Below are 20697 nucleotides of genomic sequence, written 5' to 3'. Positions count from 1 at the left end.
CAGCAAGAATACCACTAACCTTCAAATAAATTGCCAAGAGTGATGCTAGGGCACAAACAACTCATTTAAATCATTTACTGAGTTTTCACTTAATGCTCTACATGGCCCTGGGCACCTGGCTGAAAAGCTCAACTCTTATAAACTCAACTCAACAACTTATTACAAAGATCATAAACTAGGGTCAAACTGGCTTCATTCCAAGGATGTGCAGATAGTTCAGCATATCCAAACTGAGCAAAATAATACGCCATGAACATAAAACCAAGCACATGACTCACAAGATTGTTCCAACTGGTGCAGACAAAGCTTTTGACATGCCTTAAACATAAAAGCCTTAAAGATACTAGAAATAAAAGAAGTATGCCCCCAATGTAATAAAGGCTATTTATGATAGAACTTAGAGTCAATACTATTCTGAACTGAAGAAACACAGGAAGTTATTTGTGTTTCCTTAGAAAATTCTCACCTTGGCGACTGTTATTTTCCACATTTTTTCTTTTAGGTTTTACTAGCTTTCTGAGTTCATTTCAAATTTATTACAGGAATACAAGAGGAGGACAGATCTGAGTGATAATAAGAGTTTGGCTCCATGAGCTGGCAGGGAAGGGGAGAAGGCAGTGAAAATAGGAAGTTAAGGAGGTTGCCAGGGAAGGTTCAAACAAAAAGAACAGCATTCTTTGCTAAGCAAATAGCATTTCTAATCATAGTAATTCCTCACCCACACAGTGTTCTAAGTCTTCCAGTGGGTGCCTAAAATCACCAATAGCACCAAGCCAGAATATGCTGTCTTCGCTCTATGTGAATACTTTTGACAAAGCTCGACTCAAAGACTGTCTACAATGAGATTTGCAATAACATTTTAATCATAAGGTGAAATGATTACAGCAAGATCCTATAATAAAATCCTCAGCATGGCTACAACTGAGCTTTGAGGACATTATTATATTATTTTATATTTATTATATGATATAACTACATTTAGGCCAGGCTTCCTTAAACATAAGCAGAATGGTAAAAACCATAGACAAGAGGGAGCAATGGACTTCACCTCTCTCATTGAAACAGTAATCTATTTGTGCTTTCAAGTCTTTACTCAAATGCTAGACACTTTTTCCAGTGATACTCTTATCTCAGTGAAGCCATACCTCTTTTAATAAACCTAGTATGCATTTTCTTTTGACCCTTAGACACTCCAACCACTTCAGTCCTTGCCTCATAATTTTCTCTTGAGTTAAATCTTTCTTTCAAATTCATTCACCTACTCTCTAAAATCTACCTTTCTTGCCAACACTACATTTAAGTTGTTGGTTTGAAGACCCTCAAATCTCTCAATTAGATTACGGAGATAGTTTTTTAATGAATCTTTCAGCCTATCCTTTCTAACTAGAAAAATCCATATGTTAGCCTCTACTTAAAATCCTTTAATTGTATGTCACTGTTTTTAAATGGTAAGAGCAGGGGGGCGGTGGTGGTGCACGCCTTTAATCCCAGTACTCAGGAGGCAGAAGCAGGTGCATTGCTGTGAGTTCGAAGTCAGCCTGGTCGATAAACTGAGTCCAGGAAAGCCAAGGCTACACAAAGAAATCCTGTCTTGAAAAACAAAAAATAAAATAAAATAAGTGGTAAGAGCAAGCATTAGTTTTTTACTTCCTACTATTTCTTATTTGTCAAGAATTTTATAAAGTCTAGCTAATGCATATTTATGGGAAACTTGGAATTCATATCAAGGTGAGCCAGCTCAGGTGTGTGATTTCCCCCACACAAAGGCAAATTCTGTAATATTATTTGAGATTCTTTGGGTTCTAACTCCTATCTGTCAATCCTTACCTCATGCTCCAGCCTTTCACAGCATGCTCTAACCACGCTTATCCCTAGAACTGTACCCCTGTGGTCCAGATTGAAGTCCCCATTCACTTCCAGGATCAGGTTTACCCTCAAGACACATCACCTACCACATATCAATTACACAGTCAAAGACTTTACAATCCCACAGTCCTCCGGTTGGCCGTGTGATACTATATTTCATACTAGACTGTAGTTTATCATCCACTCCTTTTAATAAATTCAAAATGTCTAAAGCAAGGCGCCTTCTCACTTCCAATGCCCATATTAAGGTATTGCCTAAAATACTGAGGAAAAACAACAACAACAACAAAACAACAACACAGGGATGAATCCTCACTCAAGAAATGGTCAGTGCAACCAGCACAAAGATTCAGGAAACCTAACTGGATCGGCTGGTTTATGCAATCAAGGTCTTACATAAGCTGCTTATGGCTGCAGTGAAAGAGTATCCTGGGAGGTTTTCAAGCAGAAGATGGGAAAATTGATGCTTTGAAACAAATAAAAAGTAGGGGTTGGAGAGATGGCTCAGTGGTTAAAAGCACTAGCTGCTCTTCCAGAGGTCCTGAGTTCAATTCCCAGCAACCACATGGTGGCTCCCAACCATTTATAAAGGGATCTGATGCTCTCTTCTGGCATATAGGGTCTACATGTACACAGAGCACTCCTACCATCAAATAAATAAAAACATTTAAAAATATTTAAAAGGGAAGAAAAAGTATGATGTGGTAAGGGCTGAGAGGTTGGAGACAGAGAAGTGAAAAGTCCACGAAAAGCTTCAGGAATTAAGTGTTCACTCTGAGAGAAGTTGGTTTCCAAAAACGGTCAGACACCTTGCACCCAGTATTCCCTAATTCTCACTGTCCCCTGTCTATAGCCTCCCATATAAATCAGTTTATTATATTTGTATCATCTCAAAAATTAGGAAGGAAAATATATTTTATGTCTAACGCTCAGCAGTGGGTCAGAGTTGAAGGTTTCCAAGAGCAGCCGTGCAGACTACTAACACTGCTCTTCCCCCTTAAAAAACAGAATGAGGGCAGGAAAGGCAGGTGGTGGAACACAGGAGCACACAGGAAGAAGAGAGGGAGAAACGGGCCAGAGTAAACGGGGATGGGCGGGAACAGGGGAGGGGGCGGGAGCGGGCGGGGGGGGGGGGGGGGGGGAGCGGAACTCACGCCAGACACTCATGAGCACACCGGTGCACAGCACAACCTGGGAAGATTTGGATTTGACAGCTGTCTTGTGACCACAGAAGCCAAGCTGCTCACAAAACGTACTCAACAGGCTTCTTCGGGGCAAAACTGTTCTTTACAAAGCCCAGATACTCCATGCTGACCGGCTCCGTCTTTCAGCAAAGAAGCGCACTTCCCCTGACTGCTTGCTCCATTTGTTGCTAACACATGATATGTCACTAGTAAACATTTCTTTTTTAATGGAGATGACAACGTTGTAGGAAACTATTCATCAAAGTAGTATCTTAATGACTCTTAACTAATCAACATTATAGATACATTTACCATGGTGACAAAAACTCAAAATCATTTAAGATATGCCCTTTCTTTCATACTAATATGCTTAAATATGGTGCTTATATATTTGGTAGAAATGGGTTTGTAAGAGGAAAAGAAACCAAATCAACCTTTCTAATATGAAACAGTAAGAAAAGCAAGATTCCTTCCATTAAAAGCTCTGAAACTTCCCTTTCACACAATGATTCACACAGGCTCTGTAAAAATCCTCTCAAACTATCAGACCCTGATCACCTTACAAAATGTGTATGTGTGCGTTTGTGTGTATGTGTATGTGTGTGTGTGTGTGTGCACGCGCGCATGTGTGCGCACATGGCTTCAGTCTTCTTCTCAGCAAGACCGCACAGAAAGGATAAAACAATGCTATGGAAAGTTACCATCCTCTCCAATTGGACCCTCTCTGCAGAGTTATTGCTTCCATGTGTTTAAAAAGAAAAAAAGAAAGAAAGAAAGAAAGCCTTTAAGCCAACCACAATCCCTAAAACTTTTGGCGCTCTTATTGAGCATTGAATCCAGAAGGGAGGAAAAAAAAAACCCTATTTTTTTTTTATCACAAAATTATATCACAGTCGAAGTCTTGTCATTATGGGAATGTGCCGGAAGCTAATAATAAAGGCTGGTTTCTAAAACGTTTACAGAAATCACGCTATATATCTAAAACTGAGAAAATGCCTCAAACTGTTAGGTCTTAGCATTTAAATACGTAATTATTGTGCTAGATGCCAGATTCTCAAATATATAATAGAAATTAATTTGGGAGACATGAAAATGGGTGAGGTTTAAGCTTTTTGTACAGTAAACATATTATCTTGGGAAATCTGTGGTCACACAAAACTGTGGAACACAAACATGATATAAAACTGATTTTTCTGAGAAGAACGAAACCGTAGCTGAGTAACACAATGGAGCAGTCAATGGGCTACCTAAAGTCTATTGTCTTTGTCCTGTTTTCACAGACCAGGGTTTGAGTTTCAGATCTCAAAGACTTCATGTTTCAGTGTGTGTCTAACGAAAGACTAGAGAAAAAAAAAAAAAAAAAGTTCCTGCACCCCCAAGTGAGGACATGTGTCAATGTAAAATTCGATGGGGAGAGACAGTGCCACTTTGGAGGATGGATCACAAGACCTCTCCCAGAGGTGGGCAAATGTACCAGACCGCAGCTTGGCCTGCCTCCCATTTAACCTCCAAATTAAATCCAATGTTCTTTTTTTTTTTTTGTTTTTGTTTTTTTTGGTTTTTCGAGACAGGGTTTCTCTGTGTAGCTTTAGCCATCCTGGACTCGCTTTGTAGACCAGGCTGGCCTCGAACTCACAGCAATCCGCCTGCCTCTGCCTCCCGAATGCTGGGATTAAAGGCGTGCGCCACCACGCCCAGCTCAAATCCAATGTTCCTGATTAAATATTTTCCTTTAATTCTTATCAGCAAGTTTGATACATAGAAATTTTAGAAGAGACTATTAACATGTGTTTGAATGATTTCTATATACCCAGCATACGGTAGTCATTTTTTTTTCTGGGGAATTCAGCATTAGATCACAATAAGACTATTTATAATAATGTTCATAATGATATAAGGGGCTATATTCGGAAGAAGCAATGGCCCTGAAGTGAAGAGATGGAAGAAGTGGACTCTCACTGTTTTATCTGATGGGAGAGCCATCTGCTGTAAATTAAAGTTACATAAATAAATTGTGTCTATATTTTGTATTCATTCTTCTCATATTTTATTTGTTTAACTAAAAGTAATCTTTCCACAGTATTGCCAATAACACCATATTGTCGAGGTGTTCTTCTGTCAGAGACTTAATTTTTATAGCATACCATGATGCTTCTAGCCAATAAAATCAATTATAAAAATCTAAAAAGCAATTAGGTATGGTGCTAAATTCACAGCAATTTTTAATTTTGACTATAAGTAATAGATAAAATAGAAAATGTTTTCAGGCTTCCAAGAGTTTTCTAATTTTTGTGTATTTAAAAAACAGTAATTTTACTATTTTGTAATTATTCTCTTAACCAATTTAAAGTTTTAGCCATAAGTTTATAAAAAGCTGCCACGCACGTTTCATATAATAGCGTGTGAGGTACAGTGTTTTAACTTAACATTTCATATAAAGCTTAAGATTCTTTGATATACCGAGAACCGGATACTTGAGTAAGGAGTGATCAAGTTCAGAGTTCACTCTCATCTACAATTTCAAGCTTTCTTCCCCCCCCCCCCCCAAAAAAACAATGAAAACTTTTTCCTCCCACATTTCCCTTTATTTCTGGCCAGAAAGTTGACTTTTAATACCATGACCTTATTTTATCTTTTCTAACCTTACAAGGTCCAAACATCAAAAAGAAACGTGAAAGTATGAATCATTCCAGGTGATGAAAGCGGTGATAACGCACTTGGTTGACGTGATTTAAAGCAGCCCACAGCCTGGAAACCCGACCCAGGGTGCACTAACAGGGGGCTGCAGAGCACCCACCTCACTTAGCTGGACGCAGGCATAAAACAACTACTGAAACCACTTCGACTTATTTTTAAACATTACCACTGAAAAAAGAAAAAGACCACATCTCTAGCTTCCATTTTTTTATCTTTTTTTTTTATCAATAGGTAAAAGCAATAAAAGGCAAACACACTAGTAAGATTCGTTTAAATTCGTTTTCTGCATTCTATGTTTATACTAACAAAACGAATTAGGACAAAACAAACTTCTAAGTACCTAAAACATTAAATGCAAATCCCCTACAAATTTTACAGTATTACCTAATTCACCTTGTGGTTTACTAGTTGAATGGTTTCGCTATAGAAACAGATACTTTTATAATGAATTCAAAACTTTCTATGTTCCTCCTGGTGGCTGGTAGAGTCTCAGAAATGACTGTGTTTGCAGTCCCAGAACATTGGCTTAAAATTCCTGGACAAGAGCAGGATGTTCCTGTCTTTATAGACCTGTCCATCACTGCACTTTAGTGATAAACGTGCATCTGGGAGGAAGAGAACCACCGAGACTATGAAGTTTCAGGTGCCTGTGAACACCTGAGGAGCCACAGTCAATCTGCCAGAGTCGGGGCATGGTACAAGCTGCCTTGCTTTGGTGCAGCCATGTTCTGGTACAAGTGTAACTATACAGTGGGTGATCTCTCTGTCAATTTCTACCACAATAAAATCATCTCACAGTTTCTGGACCTGACTGTGAGACTCTTGTGATTTTGGGTGCTGGCAAGCTGCAGTGGCAGTGGTTAAACTCTTAACCCAGTGTTTCTGAAAGGAGGATTTGCTAATGTATTCTCGGGGCTGGAGAGTCATTTTTCCATAAACATGAGTCCACATATTATTCAAAACCGAGAGACAGCAGATTAGATCATCTTTCTAGGTCCATTCCAATTTGAAAACTGCATTATACGCTACAGCAGTGTACCAATACAGACCACATTTTAAAAGTAAGCTCGGAGGAAGAGATGTTTATAAAGGGGCACAAATTACAAGTCCAACTACCTTCTACTAGCTTTCTTTGTATAAATATATGCAAATAATATTTGGTATAAGCGATGGGTTAACTATCCAAGAAGTGGCCCAAACAGAGCGGGGCTGTCAAAGTTCCTATCCCAGCAGTTGCTCTGCTCCTGCAGCCTCAATACACTGGAGTTATCAGGAGTCAGAAAATCCAGCTTCTTTTGCCAATTCTGCCTCTGGCTTGAAATAACATCATGGTATTACAGTGATTATTCCCGCAGCCTCCTTTTGAAAAAGATTTGGCACATTATGCTACCCAATAATTAGTGTATAGTTTAATGCAAACCAAGTACTTATGACACTTAAATGACAGTAAGTAAACAAAAAAACCAAAGCACTGACAAAACTCAAATATTCGTTTTTCTCAACCTTCTCAGTACCTGTAGCTAACAGTACAGTTTATTTTTAACTAAATACAATTATTATTTAGATTTAGTTTTTAAAATACACTTTTCTTTAAATCTGTTTCACAGTATTATGTAAAAAACTCTATGTAATTTTACTAACTAGCACATAAACTGTTTTATTGATGTCATTTACTAGTTAAAATTTTAAAACCTAATTTAAGGCATTATTCTTTCACTTTAACTTCTATGAAACTATTAAACCCACACTTGCGCAATCTCTACAAAGATATTTCTTAATAATTAAAGAATCATAGTATCAGAACAGAGAAGAAAGCTCTTAGAAACTGTAAAGATATTCTGAGTTTAAAATGCATGCAGTTTATATTTTGATTACTTAATTTTTAAATTTATAAAATAAGGGAAAATATAATACCTCCACATTATACATATTTATAATACATATGTGAATAAAAATTTTAAACTAAAATCCTCTCCACAAAAAGAAGCATGTGAGACTTTTCCCCTTGTTTGTTACAGAGCATCTTTAAGTGAACATTTTAAAAATGAAAGTGTTTAATTCATTTCTCAAGCACTTGCAATAACATCCAACAATTGATTACTAGTTACACTGATAAATATTTTTTGAAATGAGCTACTTTTGACAGATTTAAAGTTGAGTACTACACATTTCTAAGATGACTTTTATAACCAATCCATTTCATAATAGCATTACGTTTTATAAGCAAGGAGATGACTAAGTTGATATGTAAAAGTTTCCTTTTCCTGTTAATGTACCAAAAACAACTGATTTTTATTAAATTCAACTCAAGTCCTTCTTCTTCCATAAAGGATTTTTCCACTTTGATTAATTTAAATTTTCTTCGTTCGAGATACAATTACACACCATTAGCTGAAGGATATTACAGTCTCGATGGGAAATGTATGCTTCCCAAAAGTTCATACTTTGGCACTGTGTAATAAGCCACCTTCCCTTCTGGAACAGACGCGCACCACCACACCAATGTGACAATCAATCGGCACTATACTACTCTACCTGGACCGTGGAGCTGATCTCGGATGCAAAGCCGCCGGTCAAGGGAGCCTCGTGGCTGATGAGCAGTCTCCCAGTTTTGATCACAGACTGAAAGAGAAGAGGGGAACCTGATGTTGAAAAGAATACATATTTTAAGCACATGATGGCATTTTAATTCACTAATAAAAAACAAACTGCTTAAATTCCATAAATAAAATCAATAGGATGATTTTTATGTTTAGTAAGTTATAACAAATGCCTCTCAGTTGGGTGGACTTTTGGTACTGTCAGGAAATTTTAACATAGCTTATAATCTTAGCATGAAAGAAAAATGAGATTTATAACTCCATGTAGTATATAATTTAAAATGCATGCCTATTTTATAGGACTTTTTTTGTCATAAGTGAATTACTGTTTCAGATGTCTGTATCTTGCTCTGATTTTTCCATCTTTTTACCTTAATACTCCAAATGTTATTTTGGGTGGGGGGACGTGTGCCTACACACAACAGCAGTCTAAAGAAATACTAATGTTGGACAAGGAAAACACAGAAGCAGCATGAAAACACAATTGTGAGAGGAAAACCCCGTGCGTCCTTGAAAGACTTGCCAGTAACAAGTCACTTTGAAAATAAAGGGTTACAACTGTCTTCACTAACATGCACTAAAATCTGGTTAGCGTCATAATGGTGGGATCTTAGTGGGCATGACAGACTAGGCATCAGGGAAAAAAACAAATCAAAAGGCACGGCTGCAATACCATGACAGGGTGCCAGCTGTGGTGGGAAGAAAAAAATGACTAAAGTCGACAAGCTGCTGCTTAAAATACATAAAACCATATTAGCAGAGAAGAGGTAAATTCTTCTCTGCATTGCTGTCAGTGTTATCGCCCCTCCTTTAAAAATGTACTGTTTTATGATTTAAAATGAAGTCTTCAAGCAAAAGATACGTATCTAAAAGGAAAGAGTCCACTCAAGTCTGGGCGACTGTAGTCTAGAAATCAAAGAGTGATGGCAGCCTCAGGCAGCAGGTATGGGGGACACATCAATCAGTCACTGTGGTTATTAAGTAGTGGCCGGAGAACTTGAGTGAGAAGGAACACCGTAAAGAATGCTACCACCTCCGGTGAGCTGACACCTGGAACAACTGGCATTTGCCTTTCTATGGATGTAGTAACTTGACACTTAAAAAAAAAAAAAATCACAATTATAGGGTATCAAGTCTCTTCTTGGTAGCCTGCTATCCTTCCTCTGAGGGAGGGAGGAATGGGAGGATACAAGGGATGGGATAACAATTTAGATGTAATATGAATAAATTAATAAAATATGTTTTTTTAAAAATCACAATTAAACTTTAATGTGCTGGGCTAGAAATGATGGCGTACAAACATTCTATAGTCACAAGAAAACAAATATGTTTTCAAAATGTTCCGTAAGAGATTTCTCTGCTTCGGTTAGTCAGCTTGCCAATCTGTTTGCTGGTCAGATCTCTGAAAGCTCTGTCTGTAATAACGCAGAGTTCTGCCAGGTTAACACAAACAATGAAGAAGCGTACACGCACCCAGGCTGGATGTGCAGGTTCAGATCTAACAGGTGACAATGAGGTACTTCTCTAAATTCAAGGATCTTCTAAAATTCCACACAATGTACTAGGCCTTTATGACTCAAGGTTGGGCCTAATCCAAGAAACAATCAGGGCAAATAGTCTGTGCTTCTAGTAACCTACCGTGTCAAAACTCTAGGAGAAAAAGAAAAAAAATATTCACACACACAGTATATATATATGTATATCAACTCTGACAGTTCAAACAGCATGACATGTAAAAATACCGAATCAAGACCTTCTGAGCATCACACAGGAGGAAAATGTCTACACAAACACACTCCCACACCACAGAGTACTGTGGAGCCACAGGAAAAAAGACTGGCAATGTGGAAAGATCCCTCAAAGTTAAGTCCATCAGAAAAATCAGCAACTTGAAAGACAATAGCTCATTTTTGTGAAAAGTGATGAGACGCAAAGACCCTTCAACACATGTATATTACTAGACACATTCCTTTAACATGATCAGAACTTGTTTTCCCTGAGAAACGGTAGTTAAGGAGGCGTGCGGAGGGGATTTTCAATGTCCTCTTACATCATCTAGGTTACTGAAAGTATTCTCAGTAAATCTGAATAAACAAAAATAAAGGAAAAGCCTACAGGTTAATGCTAAATTGACAAGTGCACTACAGTCATAATGTCCTCAAGAAAACAGAACTGTTTTTTAATGATATCTTAATATCCTCTTCAAAGAACAGAGGAATCTTTGGGTCCCAGACTACAGATACAAAGGGTCGCATTAAAACCACTGGGAGCCAGCTGCCACCTGGCACCTTCTTGAAGGTCTGCTCACGCAGAGTCATACGAAGCTCCTCACTGAGATGTCAAGACAACAGACCCCAGACAGAATGACAAATAAACTACTGGTAGGAGAGCATCAAGTCCAGTCTCTCTGTCTGTGCCCAGCATAAAACTGTGTTCTCATTTCTCATGTTGCTGTCAGAACTATAGAAGAAATTCCAGAAACGTCTGAAACACCCAGAACTAAAGCAGAGGGCAGATGAATCAGAACATCACCTTACTTTGGAGATGCCCACTGCATTCATACAAGTAACAGAGAGCATGGAAAGAAGAGGCATACAGAAGCAATTATTAGAATCACAAGTATTACAGACAGCACCATGGCCCCTGGCCTGAGCCAAGAATTAGATGCCCACTACTTCATTTAATTCGGAAAGTGCTTAAGTTTTATTCTTGATAATTACAAATGTCTCTGACCCCTGGAAAGCACTTACATGTATAAAATAAAGAAGACACGCTAATATTTTCAGCCACTCTAAGAATGAACACATATTGTGGTTGCCTAAATATAGTTCAATAATTTTGTGAGAATAGAAACTCCATGTAGCATATGCTTTTCAGCATTCACATTTTCAGTTTGCTAAGAGTCTTAAAATTGTTTCTTCTATTCCATCTTATTATTTTCACTTTATTAATATTGTTATATTGAGATCACTCAAAATTTTATAAACCAAGATCCTATCATTTGTGGTCCATTTAAATATATGTCAAGATCAAGTTTAGTTTTCAGTGGTCATACACCTAGGCAAAATTTAAAACATACAACTGCCTGGAAATTTCTTTACAAGGAACTGTACAAAACACTTTCTTGAACTCCCTTATAATTATTCTGGTGTTTTTAAAAGGTGGTTGCCATTTGCTTTTTCAAAAATATAAAAGGATGGACATGAAGACTACCACTTTCCTCTGAAGAAAGGGACACTTAGAGTTTTAGTTGTCAAGTTCCCATCTGAGATACGCACTTCTCCGTGTGAAGAGTTAAAGTGCTTAAACAGCTTTTCAATACAAAGGCTAAGCCAATCACAGCCAGGAAAGATCAGCTCCTGCTTTCCAACTGCTCACCACTGAAACCTTCTGGATTCTGGTCTATGGCACACAGGGCACCGCTGCGTCAGAGGCGACACGTGGCCCCAGCAAGGCCTAACTCAATTAAAGACAAAGAATGAAAAACGTCTCCAATGTTTTTCCCTATATTCCAAAAATAAGAGACTCTGTTTCCTGCCTGTCAAGCCTTAAGGGCTACCCCGCTTCAAGATCTTCTACCAGGTCCCCTGTTGCAGGAGACGCAAGCAAAATGGGGAAATGGAAGACCACAGGCAAAAACGATGCCCTGTTTGATGAAACCCTGGTTTGGGATCCCTGACTTCTCCCCACTGGCTATGCCCAGCCCAAGCATCTTTAGAAGTGATGTGAAAGCTAAACCTGCCTATACAGGCTAGCTAGCATAATGTTCTGAATACGGGAGACACTCCAGGCAAGCCAAATCAAACTCCATGAAAGCAAACATTTAAAGATCATCTTTGTACATTTATACTATTACAAAATCCATTTTAAGGTACCATAAAAAATACACCCCAGCATATCCTGCAATAGTTTGAAGTAAAACTCCAAATTAATGGAATTTTAACATAGCTTGTATCTGTTCATTTAAAAGCAGTTTTGATCTGTTAAGGTAAAACATAAAATTCATACCTATATATGGGTCCCCTGTGATGTCTCATACATGCAGGCTAATGTCACTTTAGCAACAAGATGTCAGTCGCCGCAGAGCTAAGCTGCACTCCGCAAAAATGGTCATGCAGACGTTGGCTGCCCAAATGCTGGACATATGTTTTAGTGAATGTAGCCTTTAAAGATTTTTAACACAATCCAACCAGGAAAACTATTAAGCTGTCATTCCAGGAGAAAATGATACAGACAGGCAGACCATTAAGCTTGCATATGGTTGAAAGTACAGCAGCAGCATTCAGAACACTGTGTGTGTGCGCGCGCGCGCACGTGCACGCTCGCATGCATGCTGTTTCTTACACAAAACCTACAACACAAACTTCTCCCTACAGACAACTTAATCTTGCCAGCACCACGTCGAGCAATCTATTCAAGTGCTGGCAAGATACAATTAGAATTTAATATTCTAGATAGGCAATTCAGCAGTTTCCATCAGACTATAAAGGTAAAGACAGCTAATGAAACATCAAAGTCTGCCTTTACCAGTACTCACATTGGCTGGCAGAGTCAGGACATAGTTCATGTATGGAACACATGCTACTCAGTAATTATACAGTCTAGAATCGGTCAAGGACACTGTATCGATGAGCATTGAACACCACTGGGAATTAATCAGGCAAGTGTTTTGAAACATTTTCATGTGTAGTAGCCAAACACATCTCATAAGATAAGCAACACACACACACACACACACACACACACACACACAATTAGTCACAGGCTGACAAATATATCAGTAGATGCCTGGAAACCAGTATTTATCAGCATGCCTGCCTGCCACACATGACTGGACCACTGGCCAGTGTTCCACTGGAGAAATACCAACATTAAAAAGAGCCATCGAGAGCTCCAGAGAGAGTTCTGAAAAGTCCATTTTGGCAAAGATAGTGCTGGCAGGGTTACAAATATTTAATACTGAAGGAACGTAGTGTAAACTGAGAAAAACTGAATCCCTGCAGATTTGTCACCCATGTGGGAACGGAGGTAAAGGAGCAAGGAGAAAACAATGACGACTGAACACCGTCCAGAAGAGGAAAACACCACAGTACTCCCCCTTCCCATGCACTGCTGGGAAATTTACTGATATTCTCCATGGTTCACACATTCTTCTGTTATTTTGAAAGTCACTCTGGAAATCCTGAGGAACTTTAGAAAATCAACTTCGATAAAATTATGAGTGTCCACGATTCTAAAAGCCACTTCACACGATACTGCGGCCAAGCCTACCGGGGTCAGCCAGCCTTTCCCTCGGCAGTTTGCTTTTACATTGCCCCCTAAGCCCAAAGCATGTGAGCTACTGGCTTTACTAAGAACATGAGCCATGTTCTTCCACCTCTGCCTTTCCCTAAACTCCGGACATTCTACCCTCTCCAAAGACCCGTCTTCACAACCCACTCCTGCTGGGTCCCCACCACCAGCTGGACTTCCTCTGGCTTTAAAAACTCCATCGCTCCATGCTCTCAGTTTCTTATCAGATTCTCCAGACTCTTCTAAAAGAGTGTGAGGAGGCTAGCAACACTAGGATCTTTCATAAAACCTTAAGACAGGGTATAGGGCAAGCCTCAAAGAACAGGACCCAGGGGGGCACACACGGCTACATCACTTGTAATAACATGGCTGATTCACCTTGCAACCCCTGCAGCTCTCCTACCCCATACACCATGCTCTAAACAGGAGTCTGAAGACCATCTTGTTTTACTTTGTGTTGAATGCAGACTACAATGCCTGGCGCACTACGTTTTCAACTGGGTTGATTACACTAGTTTTATTGTTGTTTTGGGACACACACTTATAGTATTGAAGTACGGCAATTTGAATTGATTTAAGTGGTTTCATTTTACTTTTTGAGAAATATTCGCTTTTCATCAAGGGAATGGTTCTATTCTATCTCCTCTGACAAATATTAACTCATTCAGCACTATGGAATTCTCTATGTAATACTCTGTCTCTAACCTCAATATGTAACACACGGTCGCAGCTCAGTTGTGGATGTTCAGCATATGGTACTATGTCAGCCTTAATCATGTGGAGAGTGAATCTCACTGTGGAGCCTCCAATGGTCTGACCTCTAATCTCACAGGAAGGACCCCTGCTATTATAAATACAGTCAAGGGGGGTTCCTGAAAAGAAACCTCCTGTACCCCTAGTCCCGTAGGACTCGTGGCCAACTCATCCTATTGATTTTCCCTACTCGAGAGCAAAGTACATTTCTCTTTTTAATGTGCACCTTTTTATAAATGCACGACTGTGGCCAATATACAAACACAGGGTTGATTCTAAACTCAAGTCTTCCCATTTGACAAGAGAGCACTATGAGGCACAGGAACTGGACTGGACTTGTGGACATTTTTAAGCATGCTGCTAAGTGTGGGGAAGTAGGAAGTAGTGTAGCTATGAGTGTTTTACAGTAGTAATTTGTCCTGTTTGCTTAAACACCATGTGAAGCTTAACCCAATCTAAGGAACAACGCTTGTTTTTTGTTTTGTTTTGTTTTGTTTTGTTTTTTCTACCAAAATAACTCTTCAGAGACTGAAGCAACAACTGCTCATGTTCTCTTTCATTCTCATCACATTTTGGTCATTTTGTGGCAGGGTTTAAAACCAGGCTGGCCTTGAACTCAAAAGACCTGCCTGCCCCTGCCACTGCCGCTGCCCCTGCCCCTGCTGCTGCCCCTGCCCCTGCCCCTCTACCCCCCACCCAGAAGTAGATCGGATGGACTATACCATAATCCCATATTTAGCTATGCTGCGCCATTTCTCATATCCACTAAGAATGACATGAGTTCTAATCCCAGTATTTGCTGTCTGTCATCTATGTTTCTGATTGCAGTCCTTCTAATGATTATAAGGTCATAACTACTTATGGTTTAATTGGCATTAGAGGTGTTGACTATGTTTTCATATGCTTACTGGGCATTTGTATACTTTCCTTGGGGGCGGGAAATATTTAAATTCAAGTCTTTTGCCTCTTCTTTAATCACCAGGATTGTTGTTTTTTTGTTTTTTTTTTTAAACTGAGTATGTTGTAAACGTCCTCATACATCAGATTTTCAAAATTGATTCCTTTGGGGACGGTAAGTCTACTACTTCAGATGACGTTATTCTGATGGAAAAGCCTCAACTTTTCACCATGCCCTCCAAGCTTAAATGCCCATAATTTACTCTGGTGTCTTTACCATTTTGAAACAAACACAAACAAATGTTTCCCTGAATGTATCTAATATTGATCTTTACCCAGATTGACTGTCCATACAGCACTCCACTCCTGAAAAAACATCATTGGAAAATCAGCTATTTCAACGCTCAGTCATAACAAATAAATGGCCTCCGCTGACCATAAAAACAGTGTGGGTTTCTCCCACAGCATAGAACTCTCTCAGCCTCAGGTAGGTTCTACACAGTGCCAGAGATACTGAATACCAAGCAAGGAACCTTGAAACAGTAGCATAAGCCAGAAAGTCTATTTTATCACCATTTTATTTAAGTGTGTATGCAACTTCCCAATAAACTTGTAATGTTGCATAAATTTCAAAGGTCACTAGTTCATATCAAAAACAACATCTTGATGCATGAGCTAGCACGGTGGGGGGGGGGGGAGAGCATCGGGGCGGGGTGGTTAACTCAAGTCCCCAAAGGGTTATAATTTCAATTGCCACAATTTCCTAGGGGAAAATATTCCCTCAAAACAAAGAACTTTAAAGGCTGTTTTAAGAAATAATAGATTAAAAGAAAAGCAAGAATGCCGCTATTAAAATGAAGTTCATTTGTTCAGAAATTCATTGAAGAATTTTGTATTTCAACACTTTAGCCCTTTTCTAAAATAACAGAAAGAAAGACAACCGTATTTTTCTCTCCTTAAGACAACATTTGGCAAACTTTTCTCTAGTGTTGACAACAGGGGGAAATACTATGTCTGGCCACCATAAAAGTGATAACTGGTAAAAAAAAAAAAAAAAAAAAAAATTGACATCACCCATTGTGCTCCCAGTTTAACATGAAAACTAAGAAAGTGATCTGAACCCAAACCAAGGCGTCTGCCAGTAACATTTTACATGGTTGTTCTAAGCGTGTGTCAAGGGTACAATTTTCCCTGAAGCCAGCTGGTTGCCTACCAAGGTAATACTTCTCCACAGAATGATCAAAAGTATAAACACGGCTACACTTCTGCATCACCATGGATAAATGGTTTCATTTCCTAAAACTTGGTCCAACTCTGTTCGAAGAAATGGATTTTTATTACATTATGAGATGAAATCATATGTAGTTCATAATCCATGGTCAAGGCTAAAAATCTTTGAGGTCTTTCTTGGATGCAAAGAGTGTTATAGGAAAACTTCAAGAATGTTCCAGAAAAATTACAGACCAAGCATATATATAAGAAAGCCAGTATAGAAGTAAACTACAAAACTTCCATATTTTCATGAAAAGCCAAGATCATAGGAGTAAACTGTTAATGTAACAAGTGAGCACAGGAAAAGAATCCCTTCAACCAAAAGAGAGTAATAAGTGCCCACAGAGCGCATGCCTACTACTTGGTAAAGAAAGTTAAAAACACAGAGGCCTGAACATTTCAAGGCCAAGAATTATAGCCTCAAACCTCAATGTTGCTGGAATATTAGTACAATACAGTGATAGTTATCAAGATGATTCAGTGTATTAGTGAGATGTGATGATAGTTACCAAGATGATTCATTATTTTTAATCAAATTATAAGGTTCAATTTTTTTCAAGAAATCTTACTTCTTGCAGTGTCGTTACTTTCCTACTGATTCCTAATTCTCCGGTCATAATGTTTTTATGGGCATGGATGGTAGAAATGCCCAAAGATAATTGACTATCTTCAGTCCTCGCTTTCAATAAGCAGTGATAAGAAAGACAGAAATCATGCCTGGTACTGGAAACCTAGCCAGCTACCCAGGGTGAGTGAAATCATGGGTCTTGGAAGAGAACCTACAACAGCCCCTTTACTAAACCACCGCAATCCCTAACTACACTCTAAATATTTGTCCTTATGCCCACAGATAAGTGTAGTTCTCACCACTCATCAAGAAGATCTCTCTTCGAAACAGATGGAGACCATTAGGAAAACCCACAACCAATCAAAATGCAGAGTTGCGGAGCCCAGTCCCAACTGATACATCTACAACCAAACTCCTGCACCTAAGATTCAGGGAACCCTGGAGAAGTGAGGGATAGGCTGGAAGATTGTAAGACCCAAAGGGAGTTTTCTGTGAGATTGTGTCTCTGAAAATAGCAGAAGTTAAACCATGAAGTCTTGTTTAAAGATGGCTCAAACCAGGATGCAACCATGTAGGTACAAACACAGAGAGGAGAAAGTTCATGAGGCCTCAATCCTAGGAAAATAACTACAGGTAACTAAGGAATGCTGGAGAGAAATAGTCTTCCCTAGGGAAGAAACACACCAACTGCTTATCCACTACTACTAAATGGTCAGCCCTGAAAACATACACATACAAGTAACATTACATGAGCTTAACAGGTTGTAGTCATATATTTAGAAATATAAAAAAACACACACAGAGAGACATACACACACACACCATAGCACACTTAGCACACTATACCATACCACACTTATATGTAACAACAATTAAAGAAAAAAGGCCATAAATTTGAAAGAAAGCAAGTCAGGGTGGGTACATGGGAAGGTTTGAAGGGAGAAAGAGAAAGGGGGGAATGATGCAATCATAAGTAGATGTGATACATTTTCACTGGTGTTTGGTAACAGTTTCCTACAAGACTAAAGCATTCCATCCTGCAGAGATGCACTTTAAGAAAGAAGCTAAACTACTCAGAATAGCTTCAGGAAGTCCCTGAAATTGAACAGATTCCTCCCAGAGGAAGGAATAGAAACCGAGAGTCTCTCTCAGAAGAAAAGGCTGCGCTGCAAAGAAGACTCTTGAGATCAGACTAGCTGCCTAAAAGAAACAGAAAGCAGCCAAACTGCCTGGTAGAGGTTTAGACCAACTGAAGCACCTGGAAAGGACACTCTCCAGCCTGTTGAAGTGCTGCAGGTTGTGCAGGGTGCCCCAGGCTCCCAGCGTTTGTAAGCTAAGATGGGCTTTGGTGATGCATCTGTCTTTGAGTTATTATTGCTCCTGTAAGTAACTTCTGACCCATACTCCCTGGAAGTAACCTCAATAAAACTCATTAGGTCACCAAGTTGAACTTTGCTAGTATCTATATTTTGGTCTGCTGTGGCATCCCTGTTCAGAGTGAGTAGGTACATGTGTGGCATCTTCCCAGGAAAAGTTTTGTCATACAACAACTTGAGAAAGTCTAAATTCCTCTTAGAGACAAAATTCCCAAAACTACTTTATAAACCTAAATTACATTTATAATGCTTAAGTGTACCCAAGAGAAATGCGTAAACTCCTAGGGATGCAGCCCAGCAAGATGGCTACCTTTAAATGTCCACTTGACACAATCTTGACTCCTAGGGGGAGAGTCTTAATGAAGTCTAGGATTGTGCTGTCCTGTGGGTGGACGTCTGTTAGGGACTGTCTTGATTGCATTGGCTGATGTGAGAAGATTCAGGCTAACAGCAGATGGCATTAGTCCCTGGGTTTAGAGAATAAGCTGAACACAAGCATGCATGCATTGGCTCCCTCTGATCTTGGCTGTGGACGTAACTGTAACATGAAAACACCCTATCTCCCCTAAGTTGCTGTCACCGAGGTCTTTCATCACAGCAACAGGAATAAAACTAGGATGTAGTCAGGTACAACCATAACAAAGAAAAACCAAGATATTTACAAAGAAAAACCAAGATATTTATGAACGGTACAAAATTTCTAGTTACATCACTCCCTTAGTTTCAGATCTTGAAGAAGGAAATCAGCGGACTGTTTCCACTGTTTTGACTACCAGGTCTCAATATAATCCTCAGAGTAAACACGTTCCCTCTGCACAGGAGATTAAAACTGGAAGGCTGCCAAGAGCACAGACAGGGGAAGATCCTGGGGGTACCTCGCTTTTTCCATTCTAGTCACCCTGACAACATGATATTACTGTGCCCCAGGACCTCTTACAACAACGGTGTTGTGTTATATGAACACATGCGAACAAACTAAAAGTCACTACAACCTGGGAGAAAGAACAAAGGACTCTGGGAAAGAATCAGAGGCCAAAGAGTTAGAAGCTACAGGTAAAACTGAGCCATGTGTCAGTTTGTGCATCAAGAACAGGAATGTATGAGCGCTGCTAAACTTTATTTTTTTATACTAACTCTTGTCAAATAACCTCAAGGAGTATATGTCTATACTAGCTTGTCTGCTCTCCTCACCAGGAGATTATTATTGCTTAAGAGACAGCCACTAAACCAGGAAGAAAGTCCCTTCCTATCCTGGATCAGGTAAGGCTCAGCACCAGCAAATAACTCCACTGCTGCACCCCAGCAGCTGCTAGCTCAGGGCCTCTGGATCCATCCTTTGCTTCCTCAGAATGCTTTAGTCAACCAAACCACAGGCAGAAAATGATGAATAGATGTCTACAAGCTGACTTTTTTTTTTTTTTAAGAAGAAGATATCTGTGTTCTCTTAAGGTCTGCAAGATATATGTCCGGACTCTTCTGGCTTTTAGAGTCTGTTGAGAAGTCAGATGTGATTCTGATAGGTCTGCCTTTATATGTAACTTGGCCTTTTCCTCTTGCACCTTTTTTTGGGGGCATGGTGGTGCATGTCTTTAATCCCAGCACTTGGGAGGCAGAGGCAGGTGGATTGCTGTGAGTTCGGGGTCAGCCTGGTCTACAAAGCAAGTCCAGAACAGCCAAGGCTAACACAGAGAGACTTTGTCTCGAAAAACAATATTTTTCTTTGTTCTGTACATTTAGCATTTTGATTTTATGTGGCAGGAGAAATTTCTTTTCTCAACTAATTTATTTGCTGTTCCGTAAGCCTCTTGTAGGTGTAAAGACATCTCTTTTTTAGTTGGGGAAATTTTCTTCTATGATTTTGTTGAAATATTTTCTGGTCCCTGGAACCAGGACTCTTCTCTTTCTTCTACGACTATTATTCATAGGTTCCCTCCAGATGACTACCTACCAGAGGCAACCAGGAGCTGCTAAGAACTATTCTTTGACACTTCCAGACTTTCAGGTATAAACTGCCACTCATCTGTCACTGAGTTGTGTTCTGTTTCTGACATGGGAGGGAAGGGTTGAGGCCACAAGGGGGAAACAAGTTAATATGGAGGATGCGCGCTCAGTGCATATTTCATTAAATAGTGAATATGGAAGGCACACATAGACCACCAAAATTTTAAATGAAATTCTTGGGATAATAGGAT

At 39.3% G+C, this 20697-nt stretch overlaps 1 protein-coding gene across 1 annotated transcript in view; it reads right to left on the bottom strand.

The window, feature by feature from the left end:
* The window catches only part of Bckdhb (branched chain keto acid dehydrogenase E1 subunit beta), a 176794-nt gene that overhangs the window by 44909 nt on the left and 111188 nt on the right, over positions 1-20697 (bottom strand). Inside the window, exon 9 of the mRNA XM_051140803.1 lies at positions 8283-8369. Within this exon, the coding sequence (XP_050996760.1) occupies positions 8283-8369 (87 nt within the window). The remainder of the gene's footprint in view (positions 1-8282; positions 8370-20697) is intronic.

This window comes from Acomys russatus, chromosome 32, assembly GCF_903995435.1.
Source record: "Acomys russatus chromosome 32, mAcoRus1.1, whole genome shotgun sequence".
In the NCBI taxonomy this organism is placed as follows: domain Eukaryota; kingdom Metazoa; phylum Chordata; class Mammalia; order Rodentia; family Muridae; genus Acomys; species Acomys russatus.
The sequence above is the reverse complement of the archived record's forward strand: the minus strand, read 5'-3'. Positions and strand labels throughout refer to the sequence as shown.